This window comes from Mustela nigripes, chromosome 3 (assembly GCF_022355385.1).
Source record: "Mustela nigripes isolate SB6536 chromosome 3, MUSNIG.SB6536, whole genome shotgun sequence".
Lineage (NCBI taxonomy): Eukaryota > Metazoa > Chordata > Mammalia > Carnivora > Mustelidae > Mustela > Mustela nigripes.
In genome coordinates, this window is record NC_081559.1 from 12,380,753 (window position 1) to 12,401,944 (window position 21,192).

The 21,192-nt window shown below is 42.4% G+C and overlaps 1 protein-coding gene across 1 annotated transcript in view; it reads left to right on the plus strand.

Moving 5' to 3' along the window:
• Positions 1-21,192, plus strand: part of LOC132012828 (aldehyde oxidase 4-like) — a 57,172-nt gene that overhangs the window by 31,400 nt on the left and 4,580 nt on the right. Inside the window, exons 20-32 of the mRNA XM_059392634.1 lie at positions 845-941; positions 4,446-4,570; positions 6,678-6,811; positions 8,418-8,505; positions 8,810-8,896; positions 9,071-9,262; positions 10,230-10,457; positions 12,802-12,897; positions 13,960-14,088; positions 17,480-17,554; positions 18,426-18,478; positions 18,907-19,021; positions 19,208-19,273. Of these exons, the coding sequence (XP_059248617.1) occupies positions 845-941; positions 4,446-4,570; positions 6,678-6,811; positions 8,418-8,505; positions 8,810-8,896; positions 9,071-9,262; positions 10,230-10,457; positions 12,802-12,897; positions 13,960-14,088; positions 17,480-17,554; positions 18,426-18,478; positions 18,907-19,021; positions 19,208-19,273 (1,485 nt within the window). The remainder of the gene's footprint in view (positions 1-844; positions 942-4,445; positions 4,571-6,677; positions 6,812-8,417; positions 8,506-8,809; positions 8,897-9,070; positions 9,263-10,229; positions 10,458-12,801; positions 12,898-13,959; positions 14,089-17,479; positions 17,555-18,425; positions 18,479-18,906; positions 19,022-19,207; positions 19,274-21,192) is intronic.

Below are 21,192 nucleotides of genomic sequence, written 5' to 3' on the forward strand. Positions count from 1 at the left end.
CTCTGATTCTCCTCTGTTCTTCCCAAGAGTTGCCAAGTTCAGGTCTTTCCCAGTTATCTTTTAAATAAATGCCTTTAAGTCTGCCCCTTTCTTTCCAATCTCAGTTTCTTGTACTCCATTTCAACCTACCTAACCACCACATTAACTCTTCTAAGCCTCCATGTTCACCAGGTCACTTTTCTTATATAATCATGTCTCCTTCAATAAGGTTCTCAGCATAGAACTCAAGGTCTTTCATAGTCCAACCTCATTGCCCCCTTTGAAGCTCATCCAGCTCCTTCCTGATAGAAAAACTGCTCCCCAGCCCGCCTGACCTTGTTCTCTTTTTGGCCCCTCAGCTTGTTTTCAACCTCAAACTATTGCTTTGAGGTGCCCTTGACTTCAAATGATTTCCCCTCCTGTCTCTAACTGTCCTAATTCCATGCAATTCAGCACCTAATTTAGGTCACCTAGACAAGACCATTTCTGATCATTTGCACCTCCACCAGCCTCCTCCTGGGACTCTCTCTACCCTCTTATCCCATCCCCCACGCACACCACAAAGTTGGCACCTGTATACCCTACTGCCTCAGGTCACCCCTCAACAATCTAGAGGGGGGAAACAATCTATGCTTGTTTCCCCCACAGCTCTTCCTCAGAGCCTTGAACAAAACTGAGTCACCAGTGCCTGTAGTCCATCGTATCCCAGTTCCTGCTGGCTCTCCACACTGCTCAGATTGTCTGTTGTGTTGTGTAAATATCTGAAAAAGCAAGAGCATAGCCGTTTGATGGGGGATGACTGACTTATTAGGATGTGAAAAAACAAAACTTTTATTGTTTTGGTTTATTGGTTTTTCTCTTGCAGCAAGCGCTAGAGCACAATTCATTTCTTTCCGTTGAAAAGAAAGTGGAGCAAGGAAATGTAGAGCAAGCCTTTAAATACGTTGATCAAATCCTTGAAGGTAAGTGGTCTTGGGCCAGAGAAGTAACTCCTCTGAAGTTGAAGGCTCTAGGTTTAGTCATCTGGTTTGAGAAATACTGAAACTCCAAGGCAGAGCTCTCAACCCTAGTGTGATTATTTAAATCAAAATTAAAATACACAAATAGTAAGTTTACAGTTTGATGAAATTTTATGTATCAGTACAAGTCTATGTAAACACTACCCACATCAAGAAACAGAACACTTCCAGGATGCCTGGCTGGCTCTGTTGGAGAGCATGCAACTCTTGATCTTGGGGCTGTGAGGTCGAACCCCATGTTGGGTATAGAGATTATTTAAAATAAAATCTTTAGAAATATATATATAGAACACTTCCAGCAGTCCAGAAAGCTTCCTCTTGCCCTCTCTCAATCAATAGTTCTCCCAAAGGTCTTTATCACTACAGAAAAGTTTTACCTCTTTTGAACTTCATACAAATTGTTGCATAGATCAGTAGTTCTTTTTCATTGTTTAGGAGTATTCCATTGTATAAATAATTCCACAATTTATTTATCCATTTTACCATTGATGGACTATTTAGCTATTTTCAACTTGATGTTATGAGTAAAGTTTCTATAATATTGCACATATCTTTTGGTGAACATAAGCAATCATTTCTATTGAAATATACCCATGAATAGAATTCCTAAATAATAGTGTTTTTATGTACTTACCTTTAGTAGTTAATGTCAAACATTTAAAAAAAATTTGTTCCAGTTTGCACTCCTATTAACAATTATGAGAGTTCCATTGTTATGTTGTTGTCATTAGTCTTTTTAGTTTTATCTAATCTGGTGGAGTAATATCTCATTGTAGTTTCCATTGAATTTCTTTGATGACTAATGATATTGAATCCTTTTCATATGTGTATTGGCCCTTTTTAGATCCTCTCTTGTGTAATATTTGGTCAAATCTTTTGCCTGTTTTTAAATTAATTAAAAGTGGTAATTATAATAATATATTGCTATAATTATTATATAACTACTTATCTAATAATTACTTGATTTTCTTATAAATTCATATAAGTTTTCTATGTTTTTGGTATAAGTTCTTTGTTGGTTGTAAGTATTGCACGTATCTTCTCCCAGGCTGTGGGTTGTGTGTTCACTGTCCTCATTATTCTTTATCATGAACAAAAGTTCTTGATTTTAATGAAGAACAACTTGACAGTCTTTTCTTTATGATGCCCAGTGTTGTTGAGCTGTCTTACTTGCTGAAACTCTACTGTAAGTCTTGAAATCTGAAAGTATAGAGTCCTTTTGTTAATTCTTTCTCAATATGACCTTAGCTATAATAGGTTCTTTGCATTTCCGTGTACATTTATTGTCAGCTCATCAATTTTCACTAAAAATAACTTCCTGGGATTTTGGTTGGAATTGCATAGAAACAATATCAATTTAGAGACTGAAAATATTAATAGTATTGAGTTCCAATCTATGAGCAAGATAGACACTGCCTTTTACTTGGGTTTTCTTTAATTTCTCTCAGTAACTATAGAGATTTTGCATATCCTTCTCAATATTTATATCTAGTATTTGGTGTTTTGTGATGCTGTTAAAAATGATATTTATTTTTATTTCATTTTCTATTTGTGTCTAATATATAAAAACACAATTACCTTTTATTTAACTTCTTAATTTTGTATTTAAATTCAATTAGCCAACGCATATTGAATCATTAGTTTCAGATGTATTGTTCAGTAATTCATCAGTTGAATCTAAAACCCAGTGCTCATCACATCACGTGCCCTCTGCCACAATTAGCTTTTATATCTTGATCTTATATCTAAGAACGTTACTAAATTCACTTACTATTTTAAAGTGAATTGTAGATTCTCTTGAATTTTCTATATATACAAACATATCACGACAATTTTATTTATCTTTTCCAGTCTTGACACTATAATTTGTTGGTTTACTTGTTTGTCTGCTTTGACTTACTGAACTGGCAAAGACCTAGTTAGTATGACTTTTTTTAGTTTTTATTATTTATTTATTTGAGAGAGAGAAAGAGAGGGAGCACAGCAGGGAGAGTAGCAGAGGGAAGCAGCCCCACCCCTCACCCCCCTGCTTGCTGATTTGAGAGCCTGTTACTGGACTCAATCCCAGGATCCTGGGATCATGACCTGAGCTGAAGGCAAACACTCAACTGACTGAGCCACCCAGGCACCTTGATATTTTTTAAATAACCAATGCTCAGATCCCACCCCATACCAATGAAATCAGAACTTTGAGTACAGGGTGAGAGCACCAGTATTTATCTAAAAGCTCCCCAGATGATCCTAAAGTGTATCCAGGATTGAGAATCACAGTTCTTTAAAGAGAATTACTTCCAGTCTTGGGTAAGAGAAGATAGTAATTTTCACAGAATCTATTACCCTCTTCTAGAGAGTTGGAACAGAGAGCTCTGTAAGCTTTTAATCTTTTATGAAAACTTGGAAGAGAGCTTTTTTTTTTGGGGGGGGGGGGGCTTTTTGCATGACTCACATTTTGTTGTCCAAAGAAATAATTTCAAGAAATCCTCTGGCTCCTGGCAAAAATAAACTTCTCACTTATTTTAACAGCATAGGAATCTTTTGACCAATTTTTGTTGTTGTTGCTACTCTTAATTAAATTATAGTTGACATACATTTAAAGTAAAAATACTGAAGGATATAGTATTTTCTTTCACTTTAAAGTAAAAATGTGCTCCGGGTGCCTGGGTGGCTCAGTGGTTTAAGCCTCTGCCTTCAGCTCAGGTCATGATCTCAGGGTCCTGGGATCGAGCCCTGCATCGGGCTCTCTGCTCAGCAGGGAACCTGCTTCTCCCCTCTCTCTGCCTGCCTCTGTGCCTGCTTGTGATCTCTCTCTATCAAATAAAGTAAAAATGTCCTCCAAATACTGAAACTAGGGCCAAATGCCTCTTCTGTTATAACCTAGAAAATGATAAGGGTACACTGAGCAAGCCAAAAATCTCAGTTAAACCAGCAGGAGCAGGCTGCCTGTTTTTAGGCTTTTAGGGAAAGAAACGACCTCAGCTCTGCCATTTTAAACTTTGTGTCCTTTCATGAACTATTGATCTTCTGTGACTCAATAATCCTGACATCACCGGACTGAGGTCCATATTGTTGCTTACCCTCCGCCCCTCCCCGTTTTACAGAGGAGGAAACGAGGGGTTCATAACTCAGCCAAATTCACCAAAGAGAGGGTGGTGGTGCCTGAGTGTGTGGCCAGGTTCGTCTGTGGGCTCAAGTCCAGCACATCACAGATCTCACCACCCCACTCAACAGATGAGGAAACTGAGGTCAGGAGAGAGGGAATGAATGACCCAGGGTCATAGAGCTGGTTGTGCACAACAAGTCTTAATTAGAAAAAAGGGGTTTAACCAAATGATATAAAGCCCAGCTTTCCATGAGCTAAAGCCACTCGCTACTCATAAACCAGATACCACAGAGAGCACCCAGCTTGGGACTTTCAGCTAAGCGTTGTCCTGTGTTTATGCCTTACAGGTGAGGCCCATGTAGAAGGGCAGGAACATTTCTACATGGAGACGCAGACTATCCTGGCCATCCCAAAACAGGAAGATAAAGAAATGGTGCTATACCTTGGAACACAGTTTCCAAGCCATGTGCAGGTAACAGGATATTTTTGGAAAATGAGACTCCAGACGTGCTGTGCTGTAAGGCCTTGCAACCAGGCACTGTGCTCCAGCGGCCTTTGGATTCCTTCCTCTCCTGGGACTCAAACTCTCTGTATATTTGACATAAGCTACGGTCCAGAATGAAGAAAACAGGGCAAACATTTCCCTAAAAGGGCTGACTTTTCAAAGAGATATGAAAACTTTGTTACCTTCCAAAACATGGGCAGGATTTATCTGACCCTTATAACAATTGATAGTGTAAAAGCTAATGTCAGGGAGGTCAGAGCCTTAGTATTATATTTAAATTTCCTTTTGTGATTCATTCGTGTCACTTCTCTGTCTTAATGTTTGCATGTATTGGCAATGCAAGTTTAAAGCAATTGCATTTCCAATGCAGTAGCAGGTGATTTCCAGTCCTGTTCCAGTGGTTGAGATATAAGACATTGCTGCACCCAGGCAAGTAGAAGAAATCCTCTGACATTCTCCTCTTCTGAGATGTAGAGATATTGGTTCTAGAATAGTGTCTGGCACAGGGGGATACTTAAACAGTTATACTGGCAGGAGGATTAATAACAAGTGTTACTGAGGGGAAAATCTGAGGGCTTCCTGGTAAAGCAGAGTGAGTTAGTACCTTGGGATCTTGTGGGGGTGGATAGGCTCAGTGGGAAAAGGAAGTTGTTGTTCAAGGCAAAATGAAAGTCTGAGGGGACTGATGTTGAGCTGGGGTGTGTCTGTGGCCTCCACAGTTGCAAGTTTTGAAGTGGACCACAGAGGAATGAGAAGTCATGGTTTTGCTCCTAAAAAAACTATGTGATCTCCCACAGGTTGCTGGGCACCAGTATCTTTTTCTATAAATTGAGGGAGGTGATAAATATTACTTCAGAGCTCTTTTGGCAGAGTATGCAGCTCTGGGCTCCAAATGGATAAAACATATGTCCCGGGTCACCATTGCTTTCTATCATCAATACCTTCTAACATACAATTAGTAACTTCATGAGGCATTTCCCAGGAGTAACAGGGTACAAGGTACTCACAGCCCACAGCCCAGAACCTGGGGCAGTATCTAAAGCAGGCCCAATAAAGAATTTGAATAGATAAAGAAAGTCTATGAATGACTAATAAGCACACGAAAAGATACTCACAGCATTGTCACTAGGGAAATGCACACCAAAACCACAGTGAGAAATCCACTCCACGTTGACTAGAATGGGTGTAATCAGAAGATGAAGATGTGCTCAATTGAAACCTTCATACATTGCGGATGGTGTGAAAAATGGCACAGCCTGGAAAATAACATGGCAGTTTCTAAGGATATTGAATATGGTGACTGCATAACCTAACAATTCCACAGTTAGGTATCTACCCGAGAGAACTGAAATTATCTGCCCATACAAAAATTTATACATGAGTGTTCATAGCAGCAATTTACAATTGCCAAAAGTGTAAACAATCAAATGCCCATCACTTGATGAATGGGGAAACAGAATATGGCATATCCATACGGTGGAATAATGTTCAGCCATAAAAAGGAATGAAATACTGTCACATGCTACAACTGAACAGCATGCTTTCCAACAACCTTGAAAACATTATGCCCAGAGAAAGAAGCCAGTCCCAAAAGACCACATATTGCAGGTTTACGTTTATATGAAATGTTTCAAACAGGTAAATCTAGGGAGACAGAAAGCAGATGAGGAGTTGCCTAGTGCTGGGGGGCTGGAGGAAGGTAAGGAGGGACTGCTCGGTAGATCCAGCGTTTCCTTGGGGACGCTTAAATATTCTAAAATTAGATTATGGTGATGGCCACACGACTCTAAAGATTCTAAGTCCACGGAACTAAGTACGTTCTCAGTAAATGCACTCCTGACGAGTCTGAGTCGGTAAGAAGTATGCCTTTCCCAGAGGCTACCGGTTGAACTGTATGTGTCATACTTTATTTGCATGAGTATTTGTCATACAAAGTAGTTAGAGGTGTTTCTTCACCTAGGCAGAGGGGAAGTACGCAGATGAGGGAATGAAATACCAAATTGCACTTTAATGTGGGAGGGAATGAAATACCAAATTGCACTTTAATGTGGCTTCTGGGACTTACCTCTTGCAGGAATTTGTGGCTGCAGCATTAAACGTCCCAAGGAATAGAATTGCCTGCCACATAAAAAGAGTCGGAGGAGGGTTTGGAGGAAAAGTGACCAAGCCTGCTCTGCTAGGAGCCATCAGTGCCGTGGCCGCCAACAAGTAAGAGTCACGGTAGCCGCTAGTAATGCCAGCGGTCCCGATGGTGCAGAGACCATTGTGTCCTTCTGGCCCTGCACCCCAGCTTCCATCCCGCGGGACACAGCCCTTCATCTCCAAAGGTGGGGTTAACGTGTGGGTGAAGGAAGACTGGACCCGAGCCAGAGATCTCTGTTCTAGCCCTACTCTTGAACTGCCCATCACTCACAAGGTCACCTCGACAAGCCACCTCAATTTCATCACCCATAAACTGGGGAAAATCATGTCTACCTGTCTTGTAAGATTATTATGTAAAATAGATGTAATCACTGTGTGTCTTGACTCAGACATAACCATGTATTACTTCCTTATTGACTTTAACTCTTTAAAATGTTTATGTTTTAAGTTATTAAAATAAATCAAGCTGAGGTTGTCTGAGTGGAAGAAAGGTCAGAACCCTAACCATCCGAGGGATTTGTTTTGTATGAAATAACCTAGGCTCTGCTGCTCCTGGGAATGTTCACTTCACCTCTGCATCTTCCAGATGGAATCACCAGACACAGGAATAGCCGTGACTTTTGTCAATGTTACAACTACTAAACCTCTAAATTTTCAAGACAAGCTTAACTTATGCTAGGCTACTACTGCAAAAAGAAAAACCGTGAACACCTTAGCTCATTGGCACTTTCTAAGAATAGAAAAGGCTATTTTATACGTATGGGTGTGCAGGCACTGGGGACATTCCTTCAGAAGCCAGAGGAGTCCTCGATGGACATTTTAGGAACAAGGAGCCTGGATGAAAAGGAGCCTGACAGAGCTAAAGAGAGCGTTGGTTCTCAACCTTTCCAGCCTCAATATCCCCCATGGCAGTCAGTTTAATGCCCTTTTAATATCCCAAAATAAATTAGTAACAATATAACCTATTTATATATATAATTGCAACATAATCATACAATGCCTTAATTTTTTTAATTTAAACTTTATTTTATTTTTTCAGTGTTCCAGGATTCATTGTTTATGCACCACGCCCAGTGCCCCATTCAATACGTGCTCTCCCTAATATCCACCCCCAGGCTCACCCGGCTCCCCACCCCCCCTCCCCTCTAAAACCCTCAGTTTGTTTCTAAGAGCCCACAGTCTCTCATGGTTTGTCTCCCCTTCCAATTTCCCCCAGCTCCCTTCTCCTTTCCTTCTCCCAATGTCCTCCACGTTATTCCTTATGCTCCACAAGAAAGTGAAACCTATGATAATTGACCCTCTCTGCCTGACTTATTTCACTCAGCATAATCTCCAGCCCCACCCACGTTGATATGAAAGTTGGGTATTCATCCTTTCTGATGGACTTACAATGCCTTAATGTTATTTAAAAAATAAATAAATAAAGGAAAGTAACTAATAACAAAATAATGTAGCATTTTGATAAATTCTCAGACATGACTAAACCAGGATAATAATAGTAACTGTGGGTTTTTTTATTTTAATGTCCCCAGAACTTCTGAAATGTTGTTTAAAGCACATGACTTCCTCCACTGAAAACCACTAAGCCTGATTATCTCAAACCCCCTTCCCCATCTCTTTGTTTCTACAATTTATCAACCATCCATCATATTGACAGAGTCATTTCCTATAGGACTGGACGCCCAATCCGGTTTATTCTAGAGCGTGGTGATGACATGCTGATAACTGCTGGACGCCACCCACTCCTCGGAAAATACAAAGTGAGTGAGATCAAAAAATTTTAGGAAACTGCCTAAAACATTGTTCAGTGATGACCAACCAACCGATAGGAAAGCCAATTACTAGATTCTAAACTGCTGGAGAGGATATGTGGATGCTGCCTACAACTGATCAGAACTTTCTGTTGGGATCCTAGTCAACTTGGGCATCCACCTCAGTGTCCTTCTGGTGACTGTCACATCGAACCATGTTCATAAGTTAGGTAGACTGACAACTGTGATCACATGTGTTTGTGTACTAACATGGTTGGATTGAGAAAGTGATTTTACTTATATCCCTTTGCAGATTGGATTCATGAACAATGGTGTGATCAAAGCTGCAGACGTTGAATATTATATCAATGGTGGATGCACTCCTGACGAGTCTGAGTCGGTAAGAAGTATGCCTTTCCCAGAGGCTACCAGTTGAACTGTATGTGTCATACTTTATTTGCATGAGTATTTGTCATACAAAGTAGATGAATTCTGTGTTCTAGTTAGAGATAAAATTTGGTTAAGTGGTTTTGAATATTTGATAGATGCGAAGTTTTATTTTGCTTTAATTCAGGTAATGGAGTACATTGTGCTGAAATCCGACAACGCATATCATATTCCTAATTTCCGGTGCCGGGGTAGGCCCTGCAAAACAAACTTGCCATCCAACACGGCCTTCCGAGGATACGGCTTCCCCGAGGCTGCAGTGGTAGCGGAAGCTTACGTAACCGCTGTGGCGTCTCGGTGTGACTTATCCCCTGAAGAGGTAACAAGTCAGAACGCCCTAAAAGAACAGCATTGGTTCACATATGTATGGAGAACCTGCATATGGCATTACATCAGCTTCTAAGTAGATTCTGAGAAATAAAGTACACCATCTGTGTATCAGTTCGCTTTGGGTATGTAGCAAGTCAACCACACAGCGTAATGGGCTGAAATAACAGAAAGTATTTCTTCTGGTTCTCAGGTCAGTTGGGTAGTTCTTCTGGTCTGAGCCAGCTCAACGGGAGTTTTATGGTCTAAGACAGCTTCATTTACATGTCTGGTCACGGGGCTGATGAGGGGACATCTCAGCTGAGAAGGGTCATATCCGCTTCACAGAGTCTCATCCTCCAGCAGGCCAGCCCGAATTAGTCCGCATGATGGCGGTCACAGAGTCCCCAGGAGTGGCAGGAATGTGGCAAGGCTGCGAGTGTCTGCCTGTATGAATCTGTATCAGCCCATGGGTCAGAGCAAGTCATATGGCCGATCCCGGAGTCCGGGTGACACCACCTTGAGCATGAATACAGAGAAGGAAGTGACTGCGTTTGTGTAGGCGTTCTACCACAGCTCCGGATTCTGAGGAGCTGATCTCAACGGTTCAGAATAAGAACGTGTTGTGTAGGGGAAGAATAATTCTGAGTGGGGAGTATTTTGTCTCACCACTAACACACTGGTGGCAAGGCTCACAGTAGTTGGGACCTGCTCTTTCTCAGGGTTGTGGTGATGTTAACTGAGATAAGACACTTGGCCTACAGCCTAGAGCAGGTGGAGTGCTTACTGGTATTTTCTGTTGTTATTGTGGTTGCTGTTGTTGTGATGTTATACATGTACACTTGTACTCGCATATCTGCAGCCACTTAAATGGTTTCTTTTTGTAGAAAGACTTTCTTCTTATCAGGTATATCACAAAAACCCATGCTAAACTAATGGAATAAGCATATACCCATAAAATCCATTCTATTGTCTTTCAGGTTAAAGAAATAAACATGTATAAGAGAATTAGCAAAACAACCTACAAGCAGACATTTGATCCAGAGCCCTTGCAAAGATGCTGGAAAGAATGCCTGGAGAAATCTTCATTCTCTGCTAGGAAACTGGCTGCGGAGGAATTTAACAAAAAGAACTACTGGAAGAAGAGGGGGCTTGCCGTGATTCCCCTGAAGTTTACTGTTGGGTTCCCTGTGGGCTACTACAGTCAGGTGAGTTTGAGAGAGATGTCTGTCTGCTCACCAGAAGCCCTTTTCCACGTGACTGGCTAGCTGAAAACGGCAATTTTGTGCAACAAAATTGTGGGCAGAAAGAAGAAACCAGGGCAGATTCCTACAGCAGGGAACAAAGTAGGTTTAGGCAAACACAGGACCACAGGAATCAGGGCAGATCGGGTGTGACACGGTACCAGGACTTAGAAAGTGATCAATGCAGAATCTAGCTCGAGGGGTCTGACCTAAGGCAGGGCCCCAAACATGAGCATTGGGGTGTGGGGTCTAATTTTAAATCCATGAGAGAACTGGGAGAAATAAGAGGATCTCTTTTTCTCTTTCCTAAATTCTCAGAACAGTGGGGTCATTTGAAGACAGAGCTTTCAAAAACACACTGAGAACAGTCAGAACTACCCCATTCACGCGGGGACTTGGAGTTACTCTGTGAAAGCTCGGTGACTGCTGTGCTTTGTTTTCGTTTAACCTTGAACAGTGTTTCATGGGGCTCTGCTTCTGATTCGGTCTTATTTATTTTTTGCTTCTATCCCCATCAGCCTCTGAAATGTCCCCTTAACAAAGCCATGCCAAGGGTGGAATGAATGTCTCTCACCAGATCGCCTTCCAGACACACCCTTCCTTGGCGTCCACTAACAAGGCAGAAAGCAAAAGGAGAGGGTGGCTGGGGAAGGCGGGAACACTGCACCTCTTGGAGCAGCTGCTGTCTTTCCCCCAGGGACGCTGCTCAAGCTAGAATAACACGCAAAACCCCCTTTAAAGGAAAAATTTTCTGTGGACTCTCAGTGATCATTTATATTATTTATTTTGTTGTTATTTGGCTGTGAGTAATCCCAAAACAAGGAATAAGCTTTTTATAGCCTTTATCAAATACAAACAAAATTGGAAATTAAATAAAAATAGTATTACGAATGCCAGTAAGATAATAGTAACATGAACTTACTGTGGTAGAATATGTGGCTTCTTTAAAACTAACTCCTCGCTCACAAAATGATGGTAGTTCCAGCTGCTGCTGCTGTACAAGGCAATTTGAAATATTTATCCTAAATGTCTATGTAAGGTGTGCTGACACCGTGCCACCTCTCGTCTCTAACATGTCCCATGAGTTAAAGTAGTCCTACTTGGTGGTTGCACAGTCATCGACATAAAATGTAACACGCACTCTGAAAGCCTGTGGCCATACTCACTGTTACATGGCTATCCGTTACTCTCGTTAGATTATCATAAAGTGAAAACACAAAGTTTAAAAGTTCTTGTAGAGAATTTGACAGTCCTGAGAATACAGTCTCAGACTTAGGAGACCGGCAGAGCTCAATTAGTTGACATTTTCAGTGCTCGGTGGTGGAGACACAGGCATGACCACAGGGGTCAGGTCCCAAGAGGGCACCTGTAGTATGCTGAGCACATGCACCAGCCTGAGAGAGGAATTGCTCTAAAGAAAAATTCCAGCAACTTGCAAACCACCTAACACAGGCCAGCTTCCTCCCTCCTCCGGCCTGGTCCCTGGAGCCACTTGCACAGGCTGTGGATTCTTCCACTGAAACCGTCAGCCCCGGAGAAAGACAATAGCAGGGAGTTTGAAGGAGACAGCCTGGCATAGATGTGGAGGACATGGGGCTCAAGTTAGGAGTTGTGGGTGTCAGTCCTGACTCTGTCACAAACTAAGCACCTGGGTTTGGCCATTGCTTTCCTCCCCAGGCTTCTGTTCATTCCCCCCAGGGGCAAAGTGAAGAATTTGGATTTAATCAGTGGATCCCAAACCTGGCCAATCATCAAAATCACCTGGGAGTTAAAAACATGGTTGCTTAGGCTCCACCTCCCAACTTCTTACAGAGTTGGAATTTCCAGAACGAGACCCATACCTTTTCCCTGCCATGATCCTGAAGGTCAGCAGCATTTGGAAACCATTAAAACATCTCAAGGGTCTTCCAGCTCCTCTAGTACTCAAGGCCATTTGTGCCTGGAAATGTACCCATACAGATTCTATTTGCTTTAAAATTAATTTCCATGTCCTGGAAAGAAGAAGAATGAACTATTGTGCAAGTTGGGGTCATGGAGTGACCTCAAAGCAATCCCACAAGGTCCCCAGAAGGCCAAAGACCGGTAGGAGGGGAGATGTGCCACCATTCCTACATAGACATGGATGGTTTTCCAGTCTGGGCTTTATTGACAGGGGTGGTCTATTGCCTCCTGTAAAGGCTTTCTTCTCCAGGATAACCAGTGAGAGATTGGCTCAATAAAGCAAAACCGTTCATCTGGCGACCTCAGCTAAATTCTCAGCAACATTGAGCCTCATCATTTTCCAAAATGATGTAACTATTTCCCCCAGGCTGCTGCTCTAGTCCACATCTATCTTGATGGCTCCGTCCTGGTGACTCATGGTGGCTGTGAAATGGGACAAGGCCTTCACACCAAAATTATTCAGGTAAGATAAGTGTCTGTCATCTCCACTGTGGCAAAGTATAGCGCCTTGCGGTCGGCTTAGCGGTTTTGTTCCTGTTGAGCAGGAGAAATACCATCCCGCTACATGTACAGCTCCACTGTAAGACTCGTCCTGGTTTCAGGAATGCAGACCGCAGGGGGTGAAGGAAGCGAATGTCAGAACTGAGGAGATACGTGATACTCTTCTTCCTGAACACAGAGAGTCGGGTCTTCTGAAAAATGTGATTCCAGTTTTCAAAGATAAAATACTTTTCAGCTTTGTGGCACCTGCTCAAACCAGTGCTATGTTAATTCAGATCTTCAATTAAAAATGGATGTGTTTAAAAGGATGAGAAATTAGGTTTGTAGAATTTGCAATCTACTTAGGAACTCCACATGAATGGGTATTTCAGAAAGACGTGTTCCTAATACTTTTTTAAAGAGCAAGAGATTATTTGTAATGGGAAATTTTTCTTTCTTTTTTTAATATTGAATAAGATACCTGAATCAAATTGTGGGAGCAGGTATTGTGGGAGAGAGTGGAAAAAACAAACTTCTCTCCTAATGAGAAGTAAGGAGAAGATACTTTCCTTAAGGAGATAATACTCTTTAGTAGAGTACTTGGAATTGGGAAATTATAAAAATCCACAGGGCCTTCTTTGAACATATCTTGCTTCTTCATAACAAAATCCTTATACCTGCAAAATGTCCCACAAAAGAACCATAATCTACTAAATTATCTGTAAATCACAAGATGAAGGTAAAACAGTAAGACCGGGCCCCAGCCTTGCCTGCTGCATGTGTCCTACCAAAGTAGGTGTCCCAGAGTGACCGCACCGCCACATGGCTCTTATGAAAGTGGGATAAAAAGCAAAGCACAGAAAGATTATTTGGTTGCTTCAAACTCATCATCTCCATATGAAACCCAAGATGCTGTCTTAAATGTTTGTCCCAATAGGACCGTGAGGTTTTATACTCAGTTCAAAAAAAGAACTAGAAAGTTTTTAATTGGGGGGGGGGGTGCTTAAAGTCAATGGAACAAAGAATATTCTTCTGCTCTGGACAGGTGGCCAGTCGAGAACTGAACATCCCGCAGTCGTACATACACCTGTCTGAAACAAGCACCGTCACAGTGCCCAATTCTAGCTTCACGGCGGCGTCGATGGGAACAGACATCAACGGGAAGGCTGTGCAGGTGACTTTTCCTTCAGTTCTCAGTCACCCAGTGACAGTGCGGGAGGAGACCTCGTCCTGCCCCTCCTTTTATGGAAGATGAAACTGAGTTCAAGAGAGGTCAAGTGGGTGGGTGCGGGTCATTCATTCAGCTTATGATGTGCAGAGCCAAGACTCCCAGTCCAGTTTCCTGAGTCTCCCAGCTGGTGCTCTTTCTGCTGTCCGGGGCTGTTTTTCATAATGAATGTTCGGTTGCATGTGAAACCTGCAAACTTCAGCAACCTCTCTTTGTGTTAGATGAGAGAATGCCAGCCCGCCAGCTCTCACCCCAGCACACCGGAGAAGTGCAGAGTAATCACGTTACTAACGGGGCATCCTCATTCCAGGAAGGGCTTGACTTGTTTTTTAACCTCTCTAAGGATTAGTTTCCTCTTCTGCAGAACTTCACCCAAATATCACCCATCTCATAGAATCACTGGGTGACTTGCAGAGATCATGCAACAAAGCCACCACACCTCCTCCCTTCTCCCCACACTCTAACCTCCAGAAAACCACTGATTGACCATTTATCACCCATAAAAGGCAAACACCTAGATATAAAAAAATTTCAGCCTGTCAAATATGCCCATGTATCATGTGAACCATGGATTCCCAAAGTATGTTCCTTGGAACAGAAGTCCCATGATGGTCTCAGTGGAGAAAACGGATTCTGTAGTCAACAAGTTTGGGAAATGTTATGTACTACATTCCACTCATAGAGGCTTATGCTGCATATTAGCATGATAAATGCTCTGACAAGCCCTGCAATGTAGAAACCTCTTTAGCTTTGTCTCACCAAGTTTTTCCCCAGCTTGCTTAACCATGAAAACATTTTCATTAATAAAACCCCTCCTAATATCTATAGAATCAGCACCCAAGGTAAACAGTCTCGGAAATTCTAATTTGGTTAAAACATGTAGGTGACTGAGTCCATTTTTCACCTTTTATCTAAATTCTAGTTGCCTTGCAAGCACAGGTGGCACAAAGACACTCAGTGCATAGCTAAACATAGTCTCAGGCATTGATAAAGCAGACATACTTTAAAAAAAAAAAAGGAAACTAAATGCTTTTAGAAACATTTTTATATTTTATAATGAAGAATCGTCATTTAAAAGTCATAAATTTGTATGACTTCTTCACACTTAATTTTATTGATCCCACACTGATTTAATGAACATTGACTGAGGGCCTACCACATGCTAGGTAGTATAAGCAGTAAATGAATCAGGACAAAGTCCAAAGAGCCTGCCTGCTCTCACAGAGCTTACATTCAAGCAGATAACACATCAGTCACTCCTTGAGCCCGGTCGTGAACACAGCAAGGAAAGAAGCTGGGCAGGTTATTAGGGAGCAGAAGGAGCTAGCTTTCTATGCGTGAGAAGCTGCAGCAGGCCTGGGGGACTGGAGCAGAGACTGTAAAAGGGAGCAAGGTAGAACAGGGAAGAAAGATAGCAGAGAAGTGAGACTGGGGTAGAAATGTTTTGTGGGGTTTTTTTAGATTTTATTTATTTGACAGACAGAGATCACAAGTAGGCAGAGAGGCAGGTGTTGGGGGCGGGGTGGGGGGGAGGCAGGTTCCCTGCTGAGCAGGGATCCTGATGCGGGGCTAGATCCCAGGATCCTGGGATCATGACCTGAGCCGAAGGCAGAGGCTTTAACCCACTGAGCCACCCAGGCACCCCAAATGTTTATTCTTGAAGCTGGATAAGGGGGGCTAGTGTATTATTCTCTCTGTTTTTATGTATTTTAGTATTTTCTATAATGCAAAAACTGGAAAATTTTCTATCTGGCATTTAGAGCTTCAATAAAGGGAGGAGACCCTACCATACAATGTAAGCTGAAAGAATTCTCCATGCAAAGAAAGGAGTTCAGGAGGTTGCAACTTGTTCAGGAGGTGAAATTGTTCTCTGCGATGTCTCACTCTCTTAAAGGGAAGACTGTCAGACTACTGAGTGTAAAGCTATGTGTAGGAGTACAAGGTCAGGACATGATTACAGGAAGAATACGTGATATTTGGGCAGGTAGGAATCCTGTGACTTGGGCTGCGTCGGATGTGGCCCTCTTTTGGAAGGCCCCCATTTGTAATAAGGTCAGTGATAGAAAGCTGAATGAACCAGCAAAGTGATTTATGAAAACAAGGGTCTCTGGGGCACCTGGGTGGCTCAGATGATTAGGCGGCTGGCTTTTTGCTCAGGTCATGATCTCGGGGTCCTGGGATCAAGCCCCATGTCTCAGGGTCCTGGGATGCAGCTCTGTGTCTGGCTCCCAGCTGAGTGGCGAGTCTGCTTCAGGATTCTCTTTCCCTCCACCCCTCCCACTCTTGCTCACTCATTCTCTTTCTAAAATAAATAAATTTTTAAAAAGAGAAAAGAAAGAAAGAAAACAAGGATCTCCCTAACACATGAGAAGCCAGAACCATTTCCAAAGAGGGGATGATAGAAAAGAAAGAGCACAAACTACGAGAGGGCATGAGAGGTGATCTGAGGTTGAGCTGAGTACGGAAGTGCAGACTTGAACAGATTCCTGTTTGAACTAGGGGTAGAAGTCAAGTTGAGGTCCACTGATATCAGGAGTCAACAGGTTTAATCTCAAGGTTCCAAGATTTCACCTCAATCCTTCTTACTTTCATTGCACTGCTAATGTTTTAAAGATTTAAAAAGGACATCATACATCATCAGAAGGACCACTCTGTAAGTGGAGTGTTGCCAGAAGATCTCTTTGCCCACATTCGGGAACAAGAAGTATACTTTGTGTTAAGGCAGCAACAGACGAGCAGAGATGGACTTCATAGGTAAACACTGTTTTCTTCTTGCCCAGCAAAAAGCCGATGATGTCAAGGTATAAGGTGCAGATGAAAATCTCAGGCAATTTATGTAAGAAGAGTGGAGAGAAAATTACTCTGTTGGCAGGCAAGCAGCAGCACACCGAACCCCAGCGCACCTCGGGGAGAGCAGCCGAGATGGCCCCATTCCAAGCAGCAGTTTAGCTTCAGAGAAGCAACATCATCAACCAACTAAATTAATGTTGTTATTTTGGATTTTATTGGTGTGTAGATTGGCTTATGTGCTTTGTCATTGTATTTTGCTTGGAGGTACAAAAGAGCTATAAATCCAGGAGACTCAACTAACTTTATGTTAGCATATATTAAAACAAAATTATAATAAAAATAATGGACATCAACACCGTAGGATCCACATGAATATTTGTTTCCTTCAAAGGGATTCCCTAAATGACTCAACTTTAAGAAACCCTGCCTAGAGGACTAGCAAGCAGGCTCACAAAACTGATGGATTCCATTTGAATTGATTTGAATATTTAGCATTTTGCTGTTTCCTGTGCCTTTTATTTCTGTCATATCAAATATTTATTTTCAGAATGCCTGCCAAATTCTTATGGCCCGTCTTCAGCCAATCATCAGGAAAAACCCTAAAGGAAGATGGGAGGAGTGGGTGAGTGTCTCCGTCCTTGGCCTGCCAGGACAAGCCAGATACATACGTGCAGATGGGCGGCGGCCCTTAACGCCTGGGCTGACGGGTGCTGCCTGTTCAGGAAACAAAGCATTTACTAACATTTACTTCTGCTTTTCTGAAAAAGCAAAAGCCATGTCTGGATTCACTGAAACTTGATTTTATTTCAGAGCCTGATTTCTCACAGAGAATGCTCTAAAGTAAAACACACCTTAGGGTTACTGTCCCAGCTCTGTCACTACTAGCTCTGGGAGACAAGGGTCACCCTCAGTGCCTCAGGACCTTGGTTTTCTCTCCAGAGCAACAGAGATGATAGCAGTCCTACTATCAAAGGATGACTCTATTTTTAATAATTATTATTAATATTACCATTAGTATTCTTATTCCCAGCCCTACCCAGGTTATACTCTAGGAGGGAAGCTGATGTACTATACTAAGTGACAGCGGGTCAAATTATTTGGGGGAAAAAAAGCAGAGGAAAAGTACATACATATATAGACATGAACATACACATAGAAACATGTGTGTATACGTACATATCTGTGTAGATACTTACATACAAAAGTGTGTGAATATGGTCTAGCCCCCTCCTTAATTTAAAAAGCCAAAAAGGCATTAAAAAATAGCTTTAAAAAATAAACTTTACACTGTCCAACAAACGATAGAGGGCCTCGGGGCATAAGCAGCTGCCCGTACACATCTGTTTGGAAAAGCATGGCCCATGGCTCGTACAAGGTGCACGTCTCAACTGAGGTGAATACGGGTAGAAAGCTTGTCCCAAACAGGAGGAGGAAGGTATTTTTCATTACTTTCCCTAAATTTATATCTCTTTGTAATCAATCATCTCTTCCAGATTACAAAAGCCTTCACAGAATCCATCAGTCTCTCAGCTACTGGATATTTCAAGTAAAGGACATTTTACTTTGGGTTGGATTAGAGCTGGGCAGAGACAGTGTACATTCAGCAGTGCGAACAGGTGCCCGGAGAGCCCGGGGGGCCCTGCGGGGTGCCTGCTGTCGGCGCTCAGTGCTGGCTCACGGCGGGGAGGCCCAGGGCTTCCACCAGGAAGGCCGCCACAGCTATTTACACACACCGGGACTAATTCCAGTAACTGCCTGCTGGAGGGTCGGGCCCAGACACTTGAGGGCCTTTTCCCTGGGCCTGCGGTGGAACCATTACAACTCTGACCACACCTGCGCTTACTGAAGAAGGGGAGGGATGCGGCAGCCATGGGGTGGGTGCCCTCTCGATCCCCAGGCCCCACAGCACAGGAGGCGATGAGACCACTGTGAGGAAAAGGGCCTTTCCTTTTCACTGCTGCTTTCTCTTCTCAGAGGCTACCAGACTCACATGGACTGGGAGAAGGAGAAGGGCGAGCCCTTCCCGTACTATGTGTATGGTGCGGCCTGTTCAGAGGTTGAAGTGGACTGTCTGACCGGCGCTCATAAGGTAAAGAGCAGTATTTGGGTTCGCCCTCTGCATCGAGTAAACACAAACACTGACGTGCTTGCCGTGCCGTACGTGATAATCAACTTGATCCTGCAGGTGGAAAATCCAGGGACAGACAGCCAATTGCAGTCAAGAACTATTTTAAATAAATCCTTTTTTTCCACTGTGTATTTTCTCTTGGAACAGCTCCTTAGGGCTGACGTCTTCGTGGATGCTGCTTTCAGCATAAACCCAGCCGTGGACGTCGGACAGGTGAGTGATACCAGCATGCTCTGACCATAGGAACTTTTGGTCGGTTCCATTCAGAAAAGTACTTCCCAGAATTCTGCAGGGTTGTTTATACCTGGTGCAAGTTCTCTGCTATACATTAAGTATCTGACGCACATGCACACAAATGGATGAAATACTGGAAAAAATTTCAAGAAAAGGCTAACAATCATTGTCTTTGTAGGGCAGGAATATGTGTGACTTAGCCTGCTTTATAATTCTCCGTGCCTTCTAATTTTTCTCATGAATATTAATATGTTTGTAATTAGGGAACACTACATAAATACATAATAATAAAGTTCCATTAGTATTCATATTAATATTAAATTTAAACAGACTGCAAATAGGGAAATGTAAAAGAAAGAGAAATACTTAAGCATAATTTTTTGCCTCCTGCTGAATTTAATTCTGATCTTAATCCCACAAACAATAAAATTAAGGCACCAAAAAGTCTTTTTAAACTTTGAGTTAAAAACTTTCTAGCTGTTGGTGTAGCTTTGCTTTTTTCTACCCTGTTACTGAAGGTGGAGCCAGTGGACCAGCCACCTTAGCCCCAGCCAGACCTACTAACCCACCCCCCCAGTGAGGCAAGGCAGCTGGTCCCCAGGGTCCACCTGAGGAGCATACTGGAGCCATTGAGCAGCTTAGCGTCATACCTGACAGACACCTGGTGCTTTCATCTGCCAGCAGCTTCCCAGTATCCTAAGTCCTAAGAGACTGGTTTACCTGGGTTGGCCATTGGGCTTTATAAGGAACAATTTTATTGATCCCTCTGTGCTTTTCAAGATGTGGTCCTCAGACTCTGCAACAGAAGTACTTGAAAGTGTTTATGGAAACATGGATTCCTGTACCCAGGAATTCAGCCCAGGCTTAGACTTGGTCTGTCTTAACTTTGCTGGGCTGAGACAGAAACCGGCACATTTAACCTGCACCTGAAATTCATCTCAAGCCTATAAAGTTTGAGAACCACCACTCACCCAGTCCTCGACCCCCCTTCCCTGTCTTACCCACTTCTCCCAGATCCTTTCTGCTTCTTTATCTTTTAAGCAAAGGCAGAAAGGGAGATGTCATGATTAAGGAAATCCTGCATTTGTCTCACCGGAAAAGGGAAGAAAATGAGTATATTAGACTTGATCTCTTAGACTTCAGTCTTTTCCTTTAGGAATAAGAATTTGGAAATATCCAAATCTAAAATTTAGATTCATATACCTTAATTTTGCATTTTCAATAAAATACAAACTGTAATTCTCCTTCAATTCTTTAACCTCCAGGCAGACACCCCTTAATCCTTTTTCCTAGAGCGTATTTGTTTGTAAATAGAACTCAACATGACTTTTAATAAAAATATTTAACTTAATATAAGTTTTTTCCATCCCATCTTATTTAACATTTATCTACTTTCCATGGTAATTTATAAAGGGAAGTAAAGAAATACGGATATTATAATAACCTACAGTGTTCCATGCATTCTAGTTCATGTTCCTTTAATGTTAGCTTCTTTTTCCTCTAATTCAACAGACATTTACTAAGAACCTATGTAAAAGGCCTCAGGTTAATAATAGAATACAAGAAGGCCATGGCCTCCAAATGCTCATACACATGAGAGAGAGCAAGGAGGAAGAGGTGGATGGAGGAAATACTCTCTGAGAGCCACTATGTGGGGGAATGTGTTCAAGGTAGAGTGAGCTGGGAGGAAGTAGGTCCTAAATCCCCCCAGGAGGTGGTAGAAGGATCCAAAAGGCTCCAAATAGGCAGCAACTTGGAGGATGACTAGGAATTCTCCAGGGGGACAAGCTGAGATGGGGAGCAGTGAAGAGAGTCAGGGGAAAACCACAATACAAAGACTTGGCGGTCCAAATGGAATCTGGTGGGCTTGAGAATTACCCAGAACTTACCAAGAGTCA